This window comes from Oryzias latipes, chromosome 24, assembly GCF_002234675.1.
Source record: "Oryzias latipes chromosome 24, ASM223467v1".
In the NCBI taxonomy this organism is placed as follows: Eukaryota; Metazoa; Chordata; class Actinopteri; order Beloniformes; family Adrianichthyidae; genus Oryzias; species Oryzias latipes.
Genome location: NC_019882.2, coordinates 6309628 through 6331510, shown reverse-complemented (window position 1 = coordinate 6331510; position 21883 = coordinate 6309628). Strand labels below are relative to the sequence as shown.

Genomic DNA, 21883 nt, shown 5'->3' with positions numbered 1-21883 from the left:
AATTTTTTGCAAAGTTTGATAACAGTTTCTTATTTTCACTTCTTTTTCCTCCCTTTTATGTTGATTTATTTTCCACACACATTTGGTTTAACTAGCTGGAAACGTGCCTGCCTGCCGTCTCAGAGGATGCTGCCGCCGCCGTCCATGAATGTCCACGTGTTCTGCAGCTTCGTTTCTCTGCACGAGGAGGATGACATTGAGCAGGAGGGAACACCAAACAGCCTGCTGATATTTTGGAAACCTTGATGCATATTTAATGTCATTCTCTTTTTGCAATTCGAACTTATCTGTAGGTGTAAGAGAGTTAGAGCTGAGGAATTAAGATTCTTCCTGGTCTGTTTGCAACAGGAACCCTAATGTTTACCTGCAGATCCCCTCCATCCGAGCTCACAGTAACAAAAACTCTAAAAAACAGTTTGAACTATGAAATGAGAGTATGCAGAAGGAGAATGTTTTGCATGGAACATGGCAAAGACAAAGTGTAGATATTTTCCTTCATTTTGGTGAAAGGTTTGACCAGCCGTCTGAACACAGTGGTGCAACCTTTGTGCTCAGATCGTTTGAACTTCCTTATAGGACCACGGAACTGGAAAACGTCTTCATTTTAATACTCAAAGCCGCTGGGAAAAGGCTACTGCTTCTCTGAGTGTTGATATTTGGAACCAGAACAACTTTAGTTTCAGGTTCAAGGTCTTCTTACTCAAACCAGCTCAGCTTGACAGAATCAGCTGATCTTCAATCTCCAAGTCTAATAAAGAGCGGAACACTTGTTTGGGTCATTTAGTTTTATTCCAGCACAGGCTGTTGGTGTTGTAAAATGGCAGCGCAAGTTGGACTTAAAGGAGAAGTACAAAATGGAAAAATACAGACAGTTTTAGTAAAATCACTTGGAATCCTTATTGGGACAATTTCCTAAAATCACATTTGAGAAAACACTCGTCTTTCCTCTTCTGGAAACATGGTCGAAAGGTGCAACAAATAGGAAGAAAAAAAATGTCACTTGTGATGGAGGGAAACTGGAAAAAGAGGCGGGACAAATCCCACTTACACTCGGATTTCAAACGCTCTCACCTACCTCCACAGGCAGCCCTTGTTAGCCGTTTTACTACCGCTGCTTAAGACGTTGCTCAAAAACTCCTTTTATGACGTATTTAACCTAATTCTCTGAACTAAACCTGGCAATTAAACTGAGCTTGTGATGAGGATGTTTTCCATCTTCACAGAAACATCAGATGTGTCTGCAGCGATGCCAGAAAACAGCTTTATTTGGGATTGTGATGAACCAGCACATTCTGTAAGGCGTCAGAGTTGTTTCACTAAGTCCTCTTTATTGTAAAAGTTTGCAGTCGGGCCCATGTGCCGAACACGCGGACCTACAGTAGCTACGACGTTGTGAAGCACATGTTGCAAAAGAAAAAAGAAAAAAAAAAGAAAAATAATACTGAAAAGTGAGGGTAAAATAACTCTTTTAAAAAAAAACAAAAAACATTCATATTTCAAAATAAATGTCGTCAATATCATTAAAGGACCAAAAAAGAGACACCAGCCGTTTTCCAACATTTTCTTTTTCTCTCTCTATGTACAAGATTTAAACATACTTTTACATGGAGAAAATAACAGTGTTTGCAATTAAAAGAAAATCGAATTTGACCGCTGGAGGTGACAGTCTGGACGCCACAATGCGAGTCATAGATATCAAAAATGGGGGTAAAGTCACTCACACTCACTTAGGCAGGTTATGCTGTGAATTTACACGTATGACACCTTGAATCATGTAAGCCGAAGTCTCTATCATAGAATGTTGAACATAAATTAGCTTTCAATTGAAAAAAATATTGTTCCTCCTTCTCTTTCTTCCATCCCCCAAGATTCTAACCATATGGCTTAAATATTTGTAAAACTACAGAGTCCAGCAGGGCAGTATGAGTGCCTGCATGAGGCAAGAGTCTGCACATGTGCATGGGGGGGTTGAACTGCGGGGGGGGGGGGTGAACAGGTGAATCGATTTATTTTATTTTATTTTCAACTTCTAAATAGGCATTAAAAGTAATGCATCATACCCACAATGCTTTAGGCTTTCAGCATGTAAACATGACACCCCCCCCCCGCTATTCAGCAAGCTCACAACACGACCTCACAGGCGCACAGAGTCCCAACAAAACGATATTAAAAACAATCGAATGAGAGATGCTGAGAAGATATGCAGGTTAATGGAAGAAAATAAAAGAAATAATAAAAACATCAACAGCTACCATTTTTTTGGGGGGGGGGGGCGGGGGGCTATTCCAGGGGAGAAGAGCATCTGGGGCAGTATGGATCCATAGTGCAATGAAAGCCAGGGGAGCGGCCAGGGTGGGTGGACCCCCCCCCCAGCGTCTGTTCAAACGTTCGCTCTAGGAGGTGCCGACAGCTGATTGGTTGGCGAGCTGACTGACGAGTACGGCGGGATTCAGCGACTCTCCGGGCAGAAAGTTCACTTCCAGTGTCTTGTTTTTTTGTTGCCCCCCGCACATGTCCGTCTGCGCTCCTTCCTCTGTAAAAGTACGACAGCTGAAGCATCGAGAGGAGTCGAGTCCGGTCCCGAGAATCTCCTGAAGTGTGTGTATGTCGGTGTGTACATGTATGAGCATGTGTAAACGTGGAAATGGGAGCAGGGATGGGCATGACCGCTTCCTGTGGCGCTGGGGCTGCGCGCAAGTTAAACCGTGACCGTATGGGTTTTTTCCATTTTTGTTGTTTTTTATTATTTAGTCGTTTCCTAACGAGTCTCTCCGCTGCCGCAAATGTACATTCAGTCATCGTGGGGGGAAAAGGAAGCTGCGCCACACACATACTCATCCCGAGGCCTCCCCAGTGGTCCAAGAGAAGTGTTTGTCCCATCAGCGCGCTCAAAATAAACAGCAGTAGAGGTACTGGAGGACGCTGTACCACATGTAGCCAGAGGCGAAAGCGAAGATCTGGATGCTGCACAGCCACACGGGATCCAGGGTCATCTGCCGGGAAAGCGCCTCCTTCTGTCCTTCTAGAGGAGGAAAGGATCCTGTTGGAGGCACAAACACAACACTTTAGAGACACAAACTGGGAGTAACAACCATTTGAATAAATGTGGAAAATGAAAGACGGTTCAGTTTAGAGCTCTACCCGCTCATTAATATGCTTTAGGCGGGTTTAGGGAAAAGAATAAATCCTATTTGTTTTATAAAATATGTTTAGTAATCTGGACTTTTTCTGCTGCTGGTTGAGTACAGTTTCAGGAAATAGAAGGTAGGATGCGTCTCAAGATGATAAAAACTGTCAAATAGACTGTGATATAAGAACCACAAGTTTTTTATTTTTTGTGTATTTCTCCCTAAATTTACAAACGTCCTACTAGGATATCTCTCAACTGCTTCCACATTGGAAATAAATGAGAATTATTGTTCGTATTTGGTTGCCAGGGCAGTTTTCTCTTAGACAAACATTTTATTGTTCTGACCCAGAATAGACAGATTTCAAAATGAAACATCGGTGGAGCCGCTCCGATCATCTTTTAATCCATTTTCAAAGTGTTTCCAGTGTTTTTTTCATTACAATTATGGTGTTTTTAGGCCAAATTGAAAAACCTGTGTTGTTTTCTAGGACGTAGTTTCTGCAGAGTGGCAGCAGCTCATTAGAAATTCACCTCTGAGTTGTGGACGTTTTTTCATCTGCTCCTGATTCACAACTACTTGAATAAAGAACTACTCAAAAATGCCATTTGAAGCTTAATTTTCTTAACACATGTCCTTTATTTTCAGAAAAATGTGACAAGAACATGTTAAAAACACCATTTTCATCGGAGAGGGTCTTTAAATAGAAGCACCAAAAACAAGAACAATGCAAAAGTGAATTTATAATAAGCTGTTTTATTCTAATGCATTGACCATTTCACAGTGAGCTGTCTTTGATTAGCTGCACAGTGAAGCTGCTCCACTTCTGTAGAAAATGCCTCGAGAAGACTTCTGCTGTGAATAAATGAGACACGTAGAAACTGAGAATCCCTTTGACTGCAGGCTGAAAAACTGTCTAAAGAGAGATGTTCAATGTGCTCAACAAAGATTCATTCCCTCCCATCTTCAATCTTTATATTCTATCTATTTATTAAAATGTGGGTCTTAACACACCTTTGTCATAGAAGTAAGTCAACAACTTTTCTTTCTCCACAAATCTCTGATACAGCCAGTCAGTCAGGGCCTCTGCCTCCACAGGAACGTCTTTTATCGGGTACATCCTGCAGAAGTTTCAAGGAGACAGACAGACAGACAGAAGAACGGAGAACAATTCAAAATGTTTTCAGCAAAAAGACGCAAGAAGCCTCAACCCTGGAAGTCCGATTCGCCTTTGGACGGAGCGGTCGACAATTTTCTGTGTTTGCTGCTTTTATGGAGGGAACTCTGACGGCAGACAGAGGGACTCATAGGAGACAATAATTGTCACAAGTTCAGTCAATTTAATGCTTAAAAAAAAAGAAATTACAGTTATTGAAACACTGAAAGGGAAGACCTCATTTATGAAGCTTTAAAAACCTGAAAAAAGATTAAAACCAAGAAGACAAACACTTTTTAAAAATGTTTAAAATGCGTTTTTCATTTAGAAACAAAACGGGCTTCAGGGGGTCAAACAACTTAAGGTTTGTGTAAAGTTTTTAAATCTAATTTAATTACTTTTTATCAATTTGTAATAAAAATGTTCATATTTGGGTGAAAATACAATCAAAATATGGAAAAAAATGTGTATAAATACAACACAATTCACATTACAAATCCATAAGCTAAAGTTTCAATATCCAAATTGTCATTTCTTACCTAAATTCTAATATATCTAAATGTTAATACTAATTTGTAATCCAATAAAGAAAGTGAAAACTCCAAAAAGGAGGTGTTTGTAAAAACAGGGCGTGAAAGTCTGTTTTGCTGCCAGAAGGGGTCTCTCTCACACAGACTGATGGTGGTCACCTTCAAACAAAGGTTATCGTCTCCTCTCTGGAGCCTTTCCTCTGTGTGTTCAGGAAAAAAAAAAACACATCAAAGCCAAAAAAAGCGATTATGACGGAAAGGAAGCAAACTGCGATCACCTCATCAATTCACGTTTCTGAAAAATCAGGAGAGATTGAAGGAAGGGTCCCCCGGTGCTGCAGGAAGAGCGAACAACGTGAATAAACGTAGATTCAGCGATCATTAATATCCTGTATGATCCCAACATAAATCCTTAAAAAAAAACATTCAAGTGAAAGGGAAATAAGTGGTTGAAGACTGTAAAGGACAGGGCTAAGAAAACAGAACCTTCAGTCCAGTCATGCTTCTTTTGGATCTGACACAATAGTTATGACTCAATCAGGAAATGGGATTTATGCAGAACTGCACAGGCAATGTTTTATTGCAAAACCAGGTACAGTTTGTGTCTAATATCAAACGGGTTTAGGCAGAATGTTTGCAGAACACTTACAAATTTGGACTAAAACCTGGAATTAAGTTTTTATTGGGATTTAAAGAGACATTTTTAGACTTTGTCTTGTGTCTTTGGTCCATCCAGCTTCATCAGAGCTCTTTAAAACTGTGAAATCATGCTAAGTTCAAGACGGAAACCACACCCCTTTTAGAAACATGGTCGCTTTTTGTCATCTAATCTAAATCCATGAATGAATAAATTATTCGATTTCTACTGTCAGCCCGAGCCCAAACAGTTTAAATCCTCGGTTGGCCGTCTGAGCTCTAAACTGTAACCTGATGGCAAAAGGGAAACCAAAGCCGGCTCTAATTGTGAGGGTTGCAAGCTTCAGGCCTTTGGTAGTATTTGGCTGTCGTGGTGTTTTCCTGCAGCTGAAATAATCATGCAGAAACCAGAATCCTCTGCAGCTGCACGAGGCGTTAAGAAGCGCTGAGGTAAAACCAAGTACTGCTGATCTGATTTCAGGGAAACGAGCGGGTATTGTTAAAGCACTTCTGCAAAAAAGGAAAAGCTGCCGTGACCGGAAAGTTCATCGGGTTTGACTTCACCTGAAAGTGATGTCACAAACTTCTAGAAACACCTGGAATGAGGTTACAAACGCTGCTCATTGGGGGGCAGAAGTGACTAAAACAAGCTTTGAAACAAAAAAAAATTTACAGACAGAAGAATACGGATAAAACTAAAATATATAAAACATTTGAATACCAAATAGCTCCTAAATGTGGACGTTTTTCATTCCATTTTAAAATATTGTATAAATAACCAGGAATACTTTTCAGATGCGCTTTTGCTGCACATCTTCAGTTGCTGAACCTGCATCCCTACCACTAAGGATATTATATAGTGTAATATTTCATGTCCTTTCAGTTTTGTGGAATAGTTTTAGGTAAAACATGTGAGAATGTGAAGGATTTTCATTAGTCATCACTTAGAGGAGGAAACATACTGTCGACTTAAATAAGCCTGTAAATCAAAATCATGCCAAACAGGCAAAAACTGAAGACATTTTGACAGATGGAGTCAGTGAATGTAAAACTGATGGAAATAACTCAACAGACGGTTCCATGTAGGATCAAACATTCATTAGGAACTTTTTTTTACGTCAGCGTAGCTGCGGGGGCTTATGGGCTGCTGAACTGCAGGTTGTGTTAAAGAAATTTGATTTAGGCCTAAACAAAGTCTGGACTTTGATTGGAGTCCATCTTGCTTGCATCGTGATAAGCGTGTGACCGAATCGGTCCCTGACGATGCTGAGCTGTGGTTTTGTTTACAGCGGGATGTGTAGAGCAAACAATCAGCATCCAGGTGTTTTGCTGTGTTCAGTTTCAGCAGCAGGGCGTACCGCTGATGAGGCTGCTGGGGGGGGAGGTGCCAAGGCTGCGTTCTCATCTTTAACCCACTTGGCAAAGGCCGGCCTGGTAACCCGACCTCTCGGCCCACAGACAGACAGACAGACAGCTGAGGTTTTGAGCTGTCAGGAAACGTCGTCAGGTTCTGACTTGGGCTACCTAAATCACATTTGTGACATTCCAAATATAATGTGAAGCTCGCTCATGTTTAGTCTTGCAATTTCTGAGAGAAAACAGAAAAAGGTCTGCTTCTATGATAGATAATTGAAAATGTATTCACTTTACATTTTAAATTGAAGGTTTCCTCCTTCCTGCTGACTTTTAAAATTACTTTGTTTATGATTTCTTGGCTGCACAGAATTTAACTTATAGTTCATCTTGAGCCTGCCGTTGTATTTTAAACTTTACATTTTTTTTTCTTTCACATGAAAACAAATCTCGTTTGCATACATGTAAGAGGAAGTGTACAACAGGAAGTTATGCCTTTAAAGAATTTTACAGAAAAGTGGTAATTTTTTGGATCAAATTTGATAAAACAATCTGCAAAAACCATAGAAACACCAACACAGTCAGCTGTTAAAATAAAAACAAACAAACAGTGCAGTCATTACAATCTGCAGACGTTTCTGTCATCCATCCATCCCTCCCCTGAATCCCTTTCAGGTTCACAGGGTTGCTGGAGCCTATCCCAGCTACTGATTGTCTTATTTTTCTGTATGTATGTCCCTCCAACATTAGAAAAATACCACAAGAACACGTTAAAAACACCATATTCAGTGAAGGGGGTCATTAGTTGTATTAATTAAATCTGGATGTAGAAGTCAGTCCACCTCCCAGTCTCTTTGGACGGAAGCCAGTCTTTGTTTGGAGTCTATAATAGCTCTGACTGTGAAACCTTAAAACACAGCAGCATGCGGGGAGAGCTGCTCTCAAGGCAAACAGCTACAAACAACAAATATTGACATTGGAGCCTGTCTGTTCCCTTTCATTTTATTTAAGGTTAGGTTACCTTATGCCATCTGTAGAACATTGCAGCTAAAAGTGAGGTTAATGGAGTGAGAAGCTGCACCATCTTAAGGTCTCTTTCTATACAAGAGAGGCTGAGGAAACTTTATTTCGGTTAAGTTAAACAAACAAACTTAAAAACATCAACATAAACATTGACACTGATCAATGTCAACATAAACATTGAAAATAATAATAATAATAATAATAAATAAACATAACATAAACATTGAACAAAATTAACCGAAAAAGGTGTTGGGTGAAGCCAAGGCTTATTTCCCCAACCCTGAATACAAACATTACATCTACCTACAAACTGTTAGAACCTTAAATCAGAAAAGAAAAAAGATGAAAAAACCAAAAACCAAAAACAAAACAAACACTTCTCAAAATGACCTCACAACCACCAAAGTCTCTCAGTCCAGAAGGTATTTTTGAAACATTTTAACTTTATACATTTTCTTAAAGTGCAGTATGGATTTTGCATTTTTCAGTTCGTCTGATAATAAATTCCACATGTTGACCCCCTGAACAAAAACACTATTTCTTAATGCGTTAGTTCTGACCACTTTCTTTTTAAACATATCTTTACCTCGAAAATCATAATTATCAACTTTTATTTCGAACAAACTCAGTATTTTGGCAGGTACACATTGTTTTTTAACTTTAAACATAAAAATTCCAGTACTAAGATAAACTAAATCATAAAATTTTATTGCCCTTAATTTAGGAAATATTTGTTTTGTGGATTGATTGTATGAAGAGTGGTTTACAATTCTAATTGCTTTTTTTTGCAGAATAAAAATAGGTTTTGTATTTGACTTGTAACTATGCCCCCAGATTTCTAAACAATAGGTCAAATAAGGAATCATGAAGGAACAATATAGAATATACAATGTAGCTGTGTTTAAAAAATATTTGACTTTATGTAGGATGGCTAATGATTTGGACAATTTAGAGAGAATATAAGTTATGTGTGGTTTCCATGATAATGTATGATTCAAGATTACTCCCAGAAATTTTATTTCATTTACTCTTTCAAGAACAACATCCTCAATTTTTAACTCAGAGATGTTTTCCCGTTTTCTATAGCCAAATATAATGTACTTGGTTTTATTTTGATTTAAAGACAGTTTGTTTGAATTAAACCATTGTTTGATTATGGATAATTCTTTTGTTATGTCTGAAAGAAGCTTTTCCAGGTTATCTCCAGATAAATACAAAGTAGTGTCGTCAGCATATAAAACACAATTTAACAAATCAGAAACTTTACAAAGGTCGTTTATGTATAAAATAAATAATATAGGACCCAATAGGGACCCCTGGGGTACTCCACATGTAACAGGACACATATCAGATTTTTCGTTATTGAAATAAACATACTGACATCTGTTAATAAGATAACTTTCTAACCAGGAATATGCTATTCCTCTAAAACCATATTTCTGTAACCTACTAAGTAACATAGTGTGATTTAATGTATCAAATGCTTTTTGAAGATCAACAAAAACGCCTACAGTAAATTTCTTCTTCTCTATCGAGGAAGAAATATGATCAACTAGATGCATTATCGCCATTGAAGTAGATCTACCAGCCCTAAAACCATATTGATCCTCATGCAATAAATTAAACTTTCCAATAAAATTGTTCATTCTTTGAACAAAAAGTTTTTCTAATATCTTGGAGAATTGGGATAATAATGAAATTGGTCTGTAATTTGTAAATATATGGCGATCTCCATTTTTAAAAATGGGAATAATTTTTGCTATTTTCATGTTATTTGGAAAAATGCCCTCCCTAAAAGACATGTTAAATATATGAGTTAGTGGTTCAACAATGAACTCAATTGTGTTTTTAATTAATGACATATCAATGTCATTCCAATCTTTGGATCTTTTATTTTGAAATGTTCTTACAATTTCTAGTATTTCATTTGAACTAACCTCAGACAGAAACATTGAGAACTTGTTTGATTGGATACTAAGTTCTTTCAACTTCTTTATTGGCTCTTTTATTTCCATTGCAAGTTTATTTCCAACATTAGCAAAGTATTCATTTAATTCATTTGCAATAAGCATTGGGTTTCTGATCTGAATATCATTTTTTTTAAAATAACTTGGATACTCTTGTTTCTTATTGTTTTTTTTGGTTAATTTGTTTATTATTTTCCAAGTCTCTTGCATGTGTAATTTGTGTTGCTCAATTAACTTATGATAATACTGTTTTTTAGAATTTCTTATTATATTCACCAATTTATTTTTATAATTTTTATATGTATTTTCTGCTTCTTTACTTTTTTCTCTTACAAACTGTCTGTATAGTGCATTTTTCTTTTTACAAGCCTTTTCAATACCTTTGGTTATCCAAGGCTTTTCGTTATTTTTTTTATGACTAATTTTAATTTTTGGACAGTTTAAATTATAAAGCTCTATGTATCGATGCAGAAAGGCATCATAAGCTTCATTCACATTGGTAGAAGCATAGATTTCATTCCATGTTTGATTACATAGGGCCCTCCTAAATGAATCAATGTTATCAGAACTGCAACACCTTATCCATTTTCCCTGGGTCTGTGTATACATTTTCTTTGAAGACACATTTTTCAACACTGCAAACACAGGCAAGTGATCAGTAATATCACAAAACAAAAGGCCTCCCAAAATTTCTTTATCAGTTCTATTTGTGAATATGTTATCTAGCAACGTTGCTGATTCTGTGGTTATACGTGTAGGCTTATTAATTATTGGGCATAAACAGTTGCCATACATTGAGTTGATAAACTCTCTTGTTTGATTTAAACCAGTTGGATTGATTAAATCTATGTTAAAGTCACCACATACTATTTTTATTTTATTTGTGCCCATAGTATTTAAAACTTCAGACATTTTTTCATTGAAGTTGGCCATATTTGTTCCCGGTGGTCTATACGCACAACTAATCCATATCTTTTTTGAAAGACCATCTTCTATTTCTACTGTGATACATTCCAGAACATTATCAATAGTGTAAGATAATTCATCGACAATTTTGCTATTTATTGTTTGTTCAATGTATAGAGCCACTCCTCCACCTTTTCTTTTATTTCTATTGGTAGTATAAAGCTCGTACCCCTCAAGGTTGACTTCCACCATCTTGTTATCATCAAGCCAAGTTTCTGATACAGCAATCACATTAAATCTTTTTAAAGATTTAAGAAACAATTCTATAGAAGAAAAATTCTTATATAAACTTCTGCTGTTGAAGTGAATAACTGATAAGCCTTCTTGAATGTCCACATTGCTGTTAAACTGTTCCACTGTATAATAATTACAACTAATTTCAAGATCATTATAATAGTTTGAGTCCGGGTCAATGTCATTTTCAAAGTCATGCTTTGTGTTTTCAGATTGATCTTGGATGTATGAATCAGACTGATTTTCTGTACACAGCAATAAGTGATCCTTTGTAGCTGAGTTAACTTTGCAACTTGTTTTATTTTTCATTGTATTGTCTGTCATAATTATCAGGCATCCAGTCCAGTTTGAACAGTCCCAAACCCGATCCCAGCATACCTTCTTATGTCAGTCATTTGAAACGGTCCAGTTCTTTCATGTTCCTTATCATCATTGAGCGTGTAGATTCCACCCCGTTGGGTCTGATGTAAATCTTCCCATTCCTGGTCCAAGTTGCTTGAATTTTGTTTTGCTTCTTTAGCAGTCGAGCACATCTTGCTATTTCTGCATTATTTTTTGTAAGACTTTCGTTTATGTAAACTCCACAGCCTTTTAATTTTTTTGATTGTCTCAGTAGCTCAATTTTTTGCTTTACAGAGATTACCTGCACAACAACAGATGGTTTCATTTTAGGATTTTTGTTTGGAATCGTGTAGCAGCTGGAGATGTTTAGCTTTTCCAGAGTGATATTCTTTGTGTTCAGAAATTGCAGGAGTTGTTGTTCCAGTGACTTTAATTCCTCTGTAGGAGCGTCCTCACCTTCATCCACTCCAGATGCTACTTTGGCATAACTGCGATGTTTAGTTTCAAATCCAGTGATGATAACATCTTTGTTTTTTGCTAGTTGCTCCAGATCATCAATCCTTTGCTCCAGGAGTTCAATCTTGTGGTCTTTTTGAATAATTATTTCTTTCAGTTGCCTGATATCCTCAGGGAGATCCATGAGACTTTTTTGCTGAGTCACAACTTTACTTATCTCAGAACTCATAAAGGATAGTGATTTTTTAATTTCCTCCATCTCTTCTGACAATTTTTTGGTTGCCATTGTTTTTACAGTCCAAACTACTCACACGTGTCCAAGTTAGTAGATAGGTTTGGTGAGGCTGCTTTGTCTTGATGGTTCAGGTGTTCTTCAGGCTGAACAGGCCTGTGGATTGATTCCCCAATATTCCACCGAATATCCAGCTTTAACTCGGAATATTCTTCAGATATTTTAAGAGTTTGTAAATTAGGCACTTGAAGGCTGTAGATCAGTGTAATTCCATTGGATCATGTAGATTTTAGTATGATTGTAGAAGGCCATTTAGCCTGAGGAGCGGCAGGAGCGGGACTCTTAAGTACTCCACTTAGTCTTTAACCCACTTCGTTCTTTGTTTCACAACATGGTTTGGTGCAGACACACAGCACGAGCTAATATATGTAAAAAGCTTTAGGTAGAGGCAGAAGTGTTAACAAAGCAAATAGCCCCCCACGTACAAACAGAGCAGAAGCCAAAACGCTCCGCTAAAGGCCAACGCCTTGAACTCCTCGGAGCTCAGCAGCTGATGATGGTGCAAACATGCACGAACAGCCATTATGTAAACATGTTCTCGTCTCATCAAGAGCCGCTTTTTGCTGCTTTGAAAACTATACTGTGCCATTAAAATAAGGATAATCGGGGGAAATGCCTGAATCAAAAGAAATGAATCTAAATGGACTTGAAAATCAAATCAATGGGATGATTTCATTTCATGTTAGACTACACAGAACTGAGACATTGAACAGGGACTTTTTTGTTGTTAATCTGTCCTCGCTGACGAGGCCACGGTCAACTTTCACCTTGTCATGATGACCATTAAACTGTTATCAGTGCGGTGTTTGAGATAAATGGGGGGAAAAAAAAAGAGCCCCCAGCGGGGTTGGTGGATGTGACCACAGCTTCACAGATGCCAGATCAACACGACCTATGAGGGTCATCAAACATATCTTTATACTTACATTTTTCTGTAAATTCTTTACACAATTACACATTCCGTTCATTCCACAAAAAAATAAAAAATAAAAATATATATATACATATATATATATATATTTTTTTTAAAGACCTGGTATGATGAAAATCCTGTTTTGTGGTATTTTTCTGATGATGGAGGACATGTATTGAAAGATTATGCACAATATTGCATTTCTGAGTTTTTTACTGTTTTTTTCCCAAATCTTTTTGAATCAGGAGCAGATTAAAAAAAATGCTGTTTAAAAAAAGAGCATTTTGGTTTCATAGAAAACATGTTGGGCGGGCCACAAGCTTCCTACTCCCGTATGTTGAGGGGAAGGGGGGCGGGGTTGCGTTGCGCTTAACAGTCTTGATGATGCAAAGGCAAATTTCCAACGAACTACCGCCACTGTACTATGACATAGAAAATTACCTTTTTATGTTTTTTTTGTATTTTGGCTAAAAAGGGCATAAATATAATTAAAAGACCACTAGGAAAAGCTTTTACAATAGATCAAAAGATGATCGGAATGGGACTATAAGTTTTTATCTGATCAGACGTAAGGTGTGGCGTTTTATCTTTGGCATCAGGAGAAGTTGAGACTTAACCATTTTAGAGTATTGAGTGGATTTGCTTCTATCTGTCCCAAACTGCTTAAATTTAATGAATGGAAGCAAAATCTGTTCATCCTGCAGATAAATGCAAACAGAACTCCTAATCAAACGTACGTTAACAGATTGTTGATTGTCTGATTTTTGTAATTTTTCCCCCAAAAATGCTTAAAGATTACTAGGATTTTTAGTTAACACTAGTGGTTTATAGGACTTTTACTGGCTGAAACTTTTCTAAAGACGTGTTTTCTTTTCAGAATAAAAGTTCGACATCTAAATTTATAATTTTAAATGTCAAATTTTTCCGAAAGCATGTTTTTTTTACTTTTTTGTTTGAGTCAAAGTGTACATTCTTTGTCTTTGCTTTTCAAACCGTGTATGTTTGTATTTGGCGGCAGGAATCCTGTGCACTTTAAGAGGCAGAGAAAGAATGCTGGCAGAGATCATGGGATTTCTTCTTGAGTGCAGAGATTTTCAAAAAGAAACCAGAGAAAAATCTTCCTTACATGTCCAAACAGGGTTGCTGTGTTGCTACAGGCAAAACAGCGGTGTTTACATTTCTGACGGAACCAGGTGTGCCGCCACTCTGATGACCAGCAGGACTCCATCCATAAATCACCAGGAAACGGTGCATTTAAAGGAAAAGGAATTTCAACCTCGTTTAACACCCACTTCTGCCAGCGTTTGGCCTCTGCACTCCCACCTCTCTATGTCCCCCATCTGCCTTTCACAAACGGCTTATAACGGCGCAATCTGAGAGGCTGAGATATATGAAAGGAGCGGGGGGGGGGGCTGACGGGTGAGGAGTCAGAGTCTGATGAATGCAAGGATCTCACCACAACAGCAACATTCCTTAAACAGCAACATCAGATGATCATCTGCTTCCCTCAGAGCACAGTGGAAGTCATTCAAATGGTCCTGTTCATGTCCACTTAGACAGGAACGTGTCAAACTGTGCAGAAATGAACACGATAGTCGTGAATTTGTACCTAGATTCACATACATGAGTCTAAAGGGACCAGAAAAAAGGTATTTTACAAAAAAGAAGAAGGTATTTAGCTAAGAATTTCATAATTAATTATATTTTAAAGCTGACAAACAGAGTTTAACTATTTTTTATATAAAAAGTTAAGTTAAGATCCTATTTTCTAACTAATAAGTATTCAAATTAAGCAATGCATTAGCATCAATCAATCTTAGTGCAAAAGTAGTCATCATGGTTGTGTCTGAATTTCCACCCTAACTACACCATGCTCTCTACCTTTGTTTTTTTAATGGCGGATATGACGTTATCGATTTCAAGAAGTTAAAATCGAATTAATATGAGCGTATTGCAACAATTATGTATGAGTCTACTGTCTTTTGAAGATGAAAACATTGATTATTTATTAAAAAATACATTTTTTTGGCAAAAATTGTTCCGACACAATGCAATGTGGTCTATCTAGTGAGCATCGATGCACACTGGTTTTTCGCAGAGACTTCTGGGTATATTTCCAGGGGACTCGATTTTGGATTGTAGGTTGGAACAGCACTTCAAAATTACGAACGCACTATATAGTGCACTATATAGTGACTATATAGGGTTAGGGTGGGAATTCGGACATAGCCCATCATGTGGTAAAATAATCTTTTTGTTTCCTGCTACATTACCTCCAAAATGATTTGTTTTGCTTAAAGAAAAAGATATTTCGTTTTAAAGGCATCAGAGCAGGAGAAAAACAACTGCTTAAAAAGTATTTCTCATTTGAACGGATGAGTATTGAACTCGAGGAGCTCTGAAGATCACTGGTGCTGTGGTTTGATTCCTCCAGCTCTAATGACATTAACTTGATTATGTGCGGGGATGCTAGAGGGGATAAAAGCGGTGCTGTCGGTATATACTGACCCAGCAAGCACAGCCCTCCATGGTGGCAAACATGTCTCGCCTCCTCCACTAACTGCATCACCACAGTGTATCGCATTGCTCCGTCCCCCGCAGCGCTCCCTTGATCAGCGGGCAAATTAATCCTCATGTTGACTCTGCACCTGCACCAGCAAGGGGCTGGCTTCTCAATGATCAGCTCTGTTTACGTGACTCTGCACACTTGTAACAGGAACAGCTGTAGTCTGGAGGATCCTCAAAGCGGCAGAGCTGCTGACCGGGCGGAGGAGGCGGACTGTATCGACGGCAGACTTTGGTGTCCGGGAGGTGGAGTGGAACCAAAGCTTCCCCTGCTCGTCTAATTACAGACCTAATGAGTCCTCAGCTTCAACCCGGGCCCCTGGGGAGGCAACGGCACGCCGGGGTTCGTGAATCACCTTTTCCTTTTGTCTCATCTTGTTCAATGCACCAATGTGACAGAGAAGACGCCGTCTACCCGACACCTCTGACTTCTGAGTGCACCGAAGACGACTTTCCTCACGACCCTCTAAGACAATCTAAAGCTGGGAGAAACCCGGATCAGTTTGCAGAAGATCAATTGTCCTACCAGCGTCTTTTAGAGTCAGTGTGCTGTCGAGGTTTTGCTGCTTAGACATGCAACATTTGTGCTCTCACACACACTGCCGCTTTTGCTTTTGGACGTTAAATTATCTTTGCACTACTGTTTTGTTCCTATTGTGAGATGGGTTAAAAAAAGTAATAACCCGGGGTCCTTATTTGCTATTAAGGCAAAAAATACTATGTGACCGCCTAAACATACCTATTGTCAGCAAAGTATTTGACAATAACCAGGAGACGTTTGAGATGTAAACAGAATAGTAATCAGCCGGACGACAGAGCATTACATATTACATGTTTATGTCTTTGTAATAAAACTTCCCCCCTAGTTTCCCTTTTTTGACACCTGAACTTTATTTAACGATAAACAGTTTAGGACAACATTTATTTTGGTATCTAATGTATCACATATATTTATGACAATTAAATGAACATTTTCTGCTTAATAATCTGAAACTATTATTTTCTTTATCAAAGCAAACAAACAAAAAGGAAACTTTACTGTAAAGACGTTATTCGTAGCAGTGAGATAACAAATGACAGACGGAGGAACTTGGAAAAGAGGAATTAGTGAATGTTTGAATTATTTGTTTGAAAAAATCTCTACAGTAGAGCATTAGCATGTAATGGCTGAGAACAAAAGCTTCCTACTAACATGGCCCTTTTTAAAGCAATTATTTAAATCCACATCATGGAGGAATGGCATGGAAATCCACACCCTGAAATACCGAGTAAAGGTCAGGAGACGAAGAGAACTGACTGTTCCTGCACTTCTTTCACAGCTTTAATGCCAACAAGGAACAAAATAGAAAAGATAATTCAACAGTCAAAGTCTAAAGACTGATGTAACGCAGCTTTAATTGTGACAATGCTTTTGTTTTTCAACAACTTTTATTGTTGAAAGACAAGAGGAAATGGAAACGATCAAATCTGTGATGGATTTTAATAGAGAAGAGGGTTTACAGCTAAGTCAAGCATCTTTGGGTGAAAATGTTAACATAAATAATTTCACATTTTTTCTCTTTTTAAAATACTTTTTATTTTATTTCAAAAGGTTTATTGGGAGGTCAAAGTTCACGTGCTGTAAACTTAGGCGCCTTTAAACCTCATTCATGTATTTCTGTATGTCTCACATCAAAATGATCACAGCTTCGGCCCAGACTTTGAAACTTGACCTCATTCCTTTGTTAAAGATGTGATTACATGCACTGTACTTGGCCAATAAAGCTGATTCTGATTGGGATAACTGTGAGGCTCATCCGCTCAGCCGAAACTAAAGATAAGAAAACGGCCGGTTCTTACCTGTAATGGACGTGTGTTACTGTGGGAGGCCTGTAGCCGAAGATCCAGGTCTGGATGTCCATCGGTCTGGCCTTGGGGTACGCTATAGTTACATCTATAACCCACTGCAGACCTTTATGCTTATTGGCTGTTGAGGAAGAAACAAAAACAGGGGTTTATAATTGAAAACATGAGGAAAAACTGCAGGAACAGCTGATGCAGCAGGCAAACATCCTGACTAAAATCTAAAAGAGAGCAAAATCAAGCTAGAAATAATAACTATTAAACCTGTCGGTAGTTGGTTGGAAGATTCAAAGGCAAAATCTTGAATTATTTCTTTGTTTTCAATACGTTGTTTGCGGACTTTCCTTGTGAGCAAGAAAGGCAGAAACACAAAAATAAACACATAAATTTATAAGGAATAAACTGTGCTTATAGACTAAATTCTCGTCGTAAAACCTTTCCTGTTATGAGATCCCACTCAGTTGGTGTTTTCAGGTAAAATTTCAATCATTTTTATGAACAGATTTATGTGTCTGAGATAAACCGTCAACCTTTTTTCTGGATTGTAAAAGAGGCAGCAGCAGAGCAACTTAAAAAACTCTGGCGCTAAACAAATGCAACTTATTTGAATACCTGGCAAAAGGTGAGCGCAGTACGCTGTTACTGTCCAGCTGGCACTTCCCAGTCAAAGTACACCGGTTTCTGTATGCAAAGCAGCTCTGCCATACCATGTGACATGACGAGGGGGTTGTATTTTACAGCTGACAAGACAATATCTCCACTGGATTTATGAGCAGTAAAACTACAGATGCTGTAAATGACCGATTGTTCCAAAGGTTGAACGTGTATTTTTAATAAAGAACCCACAGTTTAAGTTCAAAGCAAAGACTCCTTGAATTCTGATCATCTATAATAAGGTTTAATTTCATTCTTTTTACTAATCGGATGAAAAGATTCCCACTGGCAACTTGATAGCAACTCATGTTCTTTTTTAATTTGCTTTGGGTAGTTATGCTTTATCACTGGGATGTTTGATAACTGCCAACAGAGAAGCATTTCAGGAGCTCACTGTCGCTGTGTTCAGGTAAAATATGAGCATCACTTCAATAAAAGACTGCTGTAGTCAAACAGTGATGTGGGAAAAACTCAGCTTCCTGCTTCTGCTGTCACTTCACACTTTTTTAATCAGACTGGCTATTTTTATTTTTATTTTTTTACTGTTAGTGGAACAAAGATGTAATCAATCCGACACTTTGTTTATGCTTGCGTGGATCTCGACTGCTTGTTAATTACCATCATTGAGCAGGCGTCTAATCCTGTAACATGGTTTGACTGCTGCCCGGGACGAGGACCTTAAAGGCCGGCGCGTCCTAAGAAGTGCTTCTGCTGGAGTGAAGCCTTCACTGATGCGCACCTTGGTTTCTGACAATTTCAAAAGGGAGGATGGAAAAAGGAGCAGAAGCTGCCTGATTCATTACGAGAACATGTTTAACATCGCCGATAGGAAGATTAGTCACTGTTTGTGTCGCCAAGATCTTGTTTTTTTAAGGCTTAAGACTAAAACCTCGAGTAAAGAGAGGATGTGGTGAACGATATCGTCATAGTGGGAGAGTCAGCCGTCTGAAACGGCATTGAGGGGCCCAACCCTTCTGTAGAAAAATACCGCCAGCAGATAAAGCTTAGTCAAAGCTCACACCTGTCCCTCCTAGCCATGAACACCGGAGGATCACATGTTCTGATCCGTGCCTGAATGACTCAGAAAAGTAAACAAAGTTCACAAACGTATCCGTTTTCGAGGCTCTGTGTGCTTTTATCTGTGCGTTCAGCTCGGATGACGGCGCATGCCTCCACCACAGCAGTACGCACATTCAAACCAAATCCTATTTTCTCCAAGTGGCCTATTTGTCTCTGAGTGAGTCAGCAAGCTCTGGGCACCACTGGAGAGCGCGGTGGAGGGTCAGCGGGAGAGTCTTTGATCAGGAGCACAGCACAGGACAGGGAGGGATGCACTCCTCTTTAGGTCTCATTTTTCTTGCTCAAGGTTTCAACACCATTAGCTAGATTCAAGAGGAAGGACAAGCCCCATTGCAGTGACGGTCTCTTTTGCTTCTGATTTGCTCAAACAAGAATGCAAAGGGGGAATAGGACGGGATGTGGATGCTTTTAAACATGAATAAAGACCCAATCTGATAAAAAGTGTGTCTTAGTGGAATTTTTCTGATGATATATTCCGAAAATGCATTTCTGAGTATTTTTTATTTTCATATCTTTGTGATTGAGGAGCAGAGAAGAAAATGTTGTTTGAAAATAAGAGTATTAGTAACATAAGAGACCTGCTCTGCTCCATTCTGATGCATCCAATTGTGGATAAACAGATCCATCTGCATCTGTCTGAGCTGGAATCTGGTTCAAAACTGTACGGCTGGATAGCTCCCATATTACTCGCCATTTTTGTTTCACTGGTAATGATAGGATGGAGGTGTGAGGCGCTGTAAGCTAGCAAGAGAGCGCGGAAACAGAGAGCTCTCAGTTACATGGAGGGGAAGGGGGGTGGGGGTTGCTGCACGCCAACGTTCCCACCCAGAACTTGTGCCGCTCTGCTGAAACTATGTCCTAGAAAGCGACACAGATTGTTTGATTTTGACAAAAAACGGCATAATTGTAATTAAAAGGACACTGGAAACACTGTGTAAAAAGATGATTGGATTGAGTCTATAAAATCCTCCCCTAAAATCTCATAGGGTTAAAATATGTACTCAAAAAAAACACAACACGATAATCATCTAAATATAAAATAAATCTGATTAATCTGGTCAAACGGTCAAAGAAGAGACGTGTCTCCCTGGCTTTGACACTCAGACCTGCTCAGGGATAAATGGAAGGCATCTTGCAGTTCGTGCTGAGGCTGTGGGATGCAGAGCTGTGTTGGCAGACCTCAAGAAAGCTGAAGTCTCTGAGAAAACATTCTCAATAATGCTGGCCTAAACTTTCTGCAATTTACTTATTAACGCAGCAAAGCCTTAAAATGGACTTTGAGCAGAAGCCAGGGGAGTCCACAGGGCACAGTGAGCATGCAGGCCATGCGGGAATTGTTGAATTTGGGTTTCAAAAATTTCAGCTGAGGATGCTGAAGGAGCAGAATTTATGAGCCTTTTGCAAAAAAAAACAAAAAAAAACAGTAAAAACCTCTGTTTTACTGCGAAAACACACATATCTGCAATTAAAAAAGCATTAGAGGTCCTTTTGAAGCTAAACCTTTAAATACAGAATAATAAGAAAGGATGCATTATTACAAAAACATTTTTTTTTAAAAAGCCTTAATGCTTTAAAAGCATTTTTTTTTTTAGTTTTGCCTTCTTTTTTAGACTGTTTAAAATAAACAAGATTGAAATTGCCGCTGATAGGACCTTCAATCTCGTCTTCCGGCTGGTTGTATTTAGGGCTGGTCTCTAGGTGCAAAAAATGACACCCTTGCAAATCACCGCTGGGGTTTTCAGGAACATTGATGCAATTTCTGGTACCTCTTAGCACATCCCTCCATCCTCTGCTAGCAGGCCCCTCTCATTTAAAGAGAGACTCCAGAGGACAAGGGCGCTCGGAGGGATGATTTAAAGCTGAGCGCGTGAAGCACGCTTCACCCGCTAGTCGACTCTCTAACAGGAAAGCAAGACCTGATCAAGAAGTGCAGTTTGCTGACTGGAGTGTAGGAGTGCACAGGGAGCGTGAAGGAAGAAGCAAAGCCTCTGCCAGGATTCTCCCGAAATAGAACGCTGCTTCCTAAGACTTAAAACTTTTATCAAAGAGGCAAATTCCTCTGCTCATGTGGTTTTATATGTCTTCTAAAAATATTGTTTCATCTACCTGTTTGGTTTGTGGTCCTTGTTTCGCAGCCCAAGCTGCCGTTTTCCTGCTGGGCTGACAGGGTCTTCAGGATGACGTGGGTGGCCCCGAGACGAGGCAACGTCACGTGGGTCAGGTGGGGGAGAGAGTGCTTCTTGGCAAACAACTGGCTGGTTTCCCGCCTTTTTCTGAGGAAGCCACCCTCGGGGAACAGCACTATCCACTTCCTGTCCCGGTTGTAGTAGTATTTGTCGAGGTGATCTTTCAAGTAGATCAGCTGTTTGTCTCTGTGAGCTTTACCCTGAAAGAAGGAGAAAGGCGCATTTATAAAAACATCTTTTATTTCAGAAACAGAAACATTGTCCTTCAAGTAAAAAGTGAATATTCTTCAACTATTGAACAAAGGACACAAACAAATTAATATATCCATATTCATTTTTCCTCATAGATAATATTTAGTTTGAATCAATTTATTCCCAAAAAGGCAATTTAAAAAAAATATATTTTCAAAATGAAGCTCAACCTCTTTTAATGTTGCTACATGTTTAGCAACAATTTAACTGTATTTTTGGATGAACCGGGTCAGTTGAACCCCTGCTGATGGAGGGGAGACACTTGGCGTTTTAAGCTGATCGTGTCAAACGTCGGCTGGCACAGACAG

The 21883-nt window shown here is 38.7% G+C and overlaps 1 protein-coding gene across 4 annotated transcripts in view; it reads right to left on the bottom strand.

Moving 5' to 3' along the window:
• Positions 1-770: 770 nt before the first annotated feature.
• Positions 771-21883, bottom strand: part of lpgat1 (lysophosphatidylglycerol acyltransferase 1) — a 36009-nt gene continuing 14896 nt past the window's right edge. The window contains exons 5-8 of one of the 4 annotated variants that reach the window (XM_023953027.1): positions 21244-21523; positions 17401-17527; positions 4143-4249; positions 771-3040 (exon numbers count right to left, since the gene is read on the bottom strand). In XM_023953027.1, the coding sequence (XP_023808795.1) occupies positions 2889-3040; positions 4143-4249; positions 17401-17527; positions 21244-21523 (666 nt within the window). In that variant the 3' untranslated portion in view covers positions 771-2888. The other 3 variants (XM_023953028.1, XM_023953029.1, XM_023953030.1) reach the window with 3 other exon arrangements.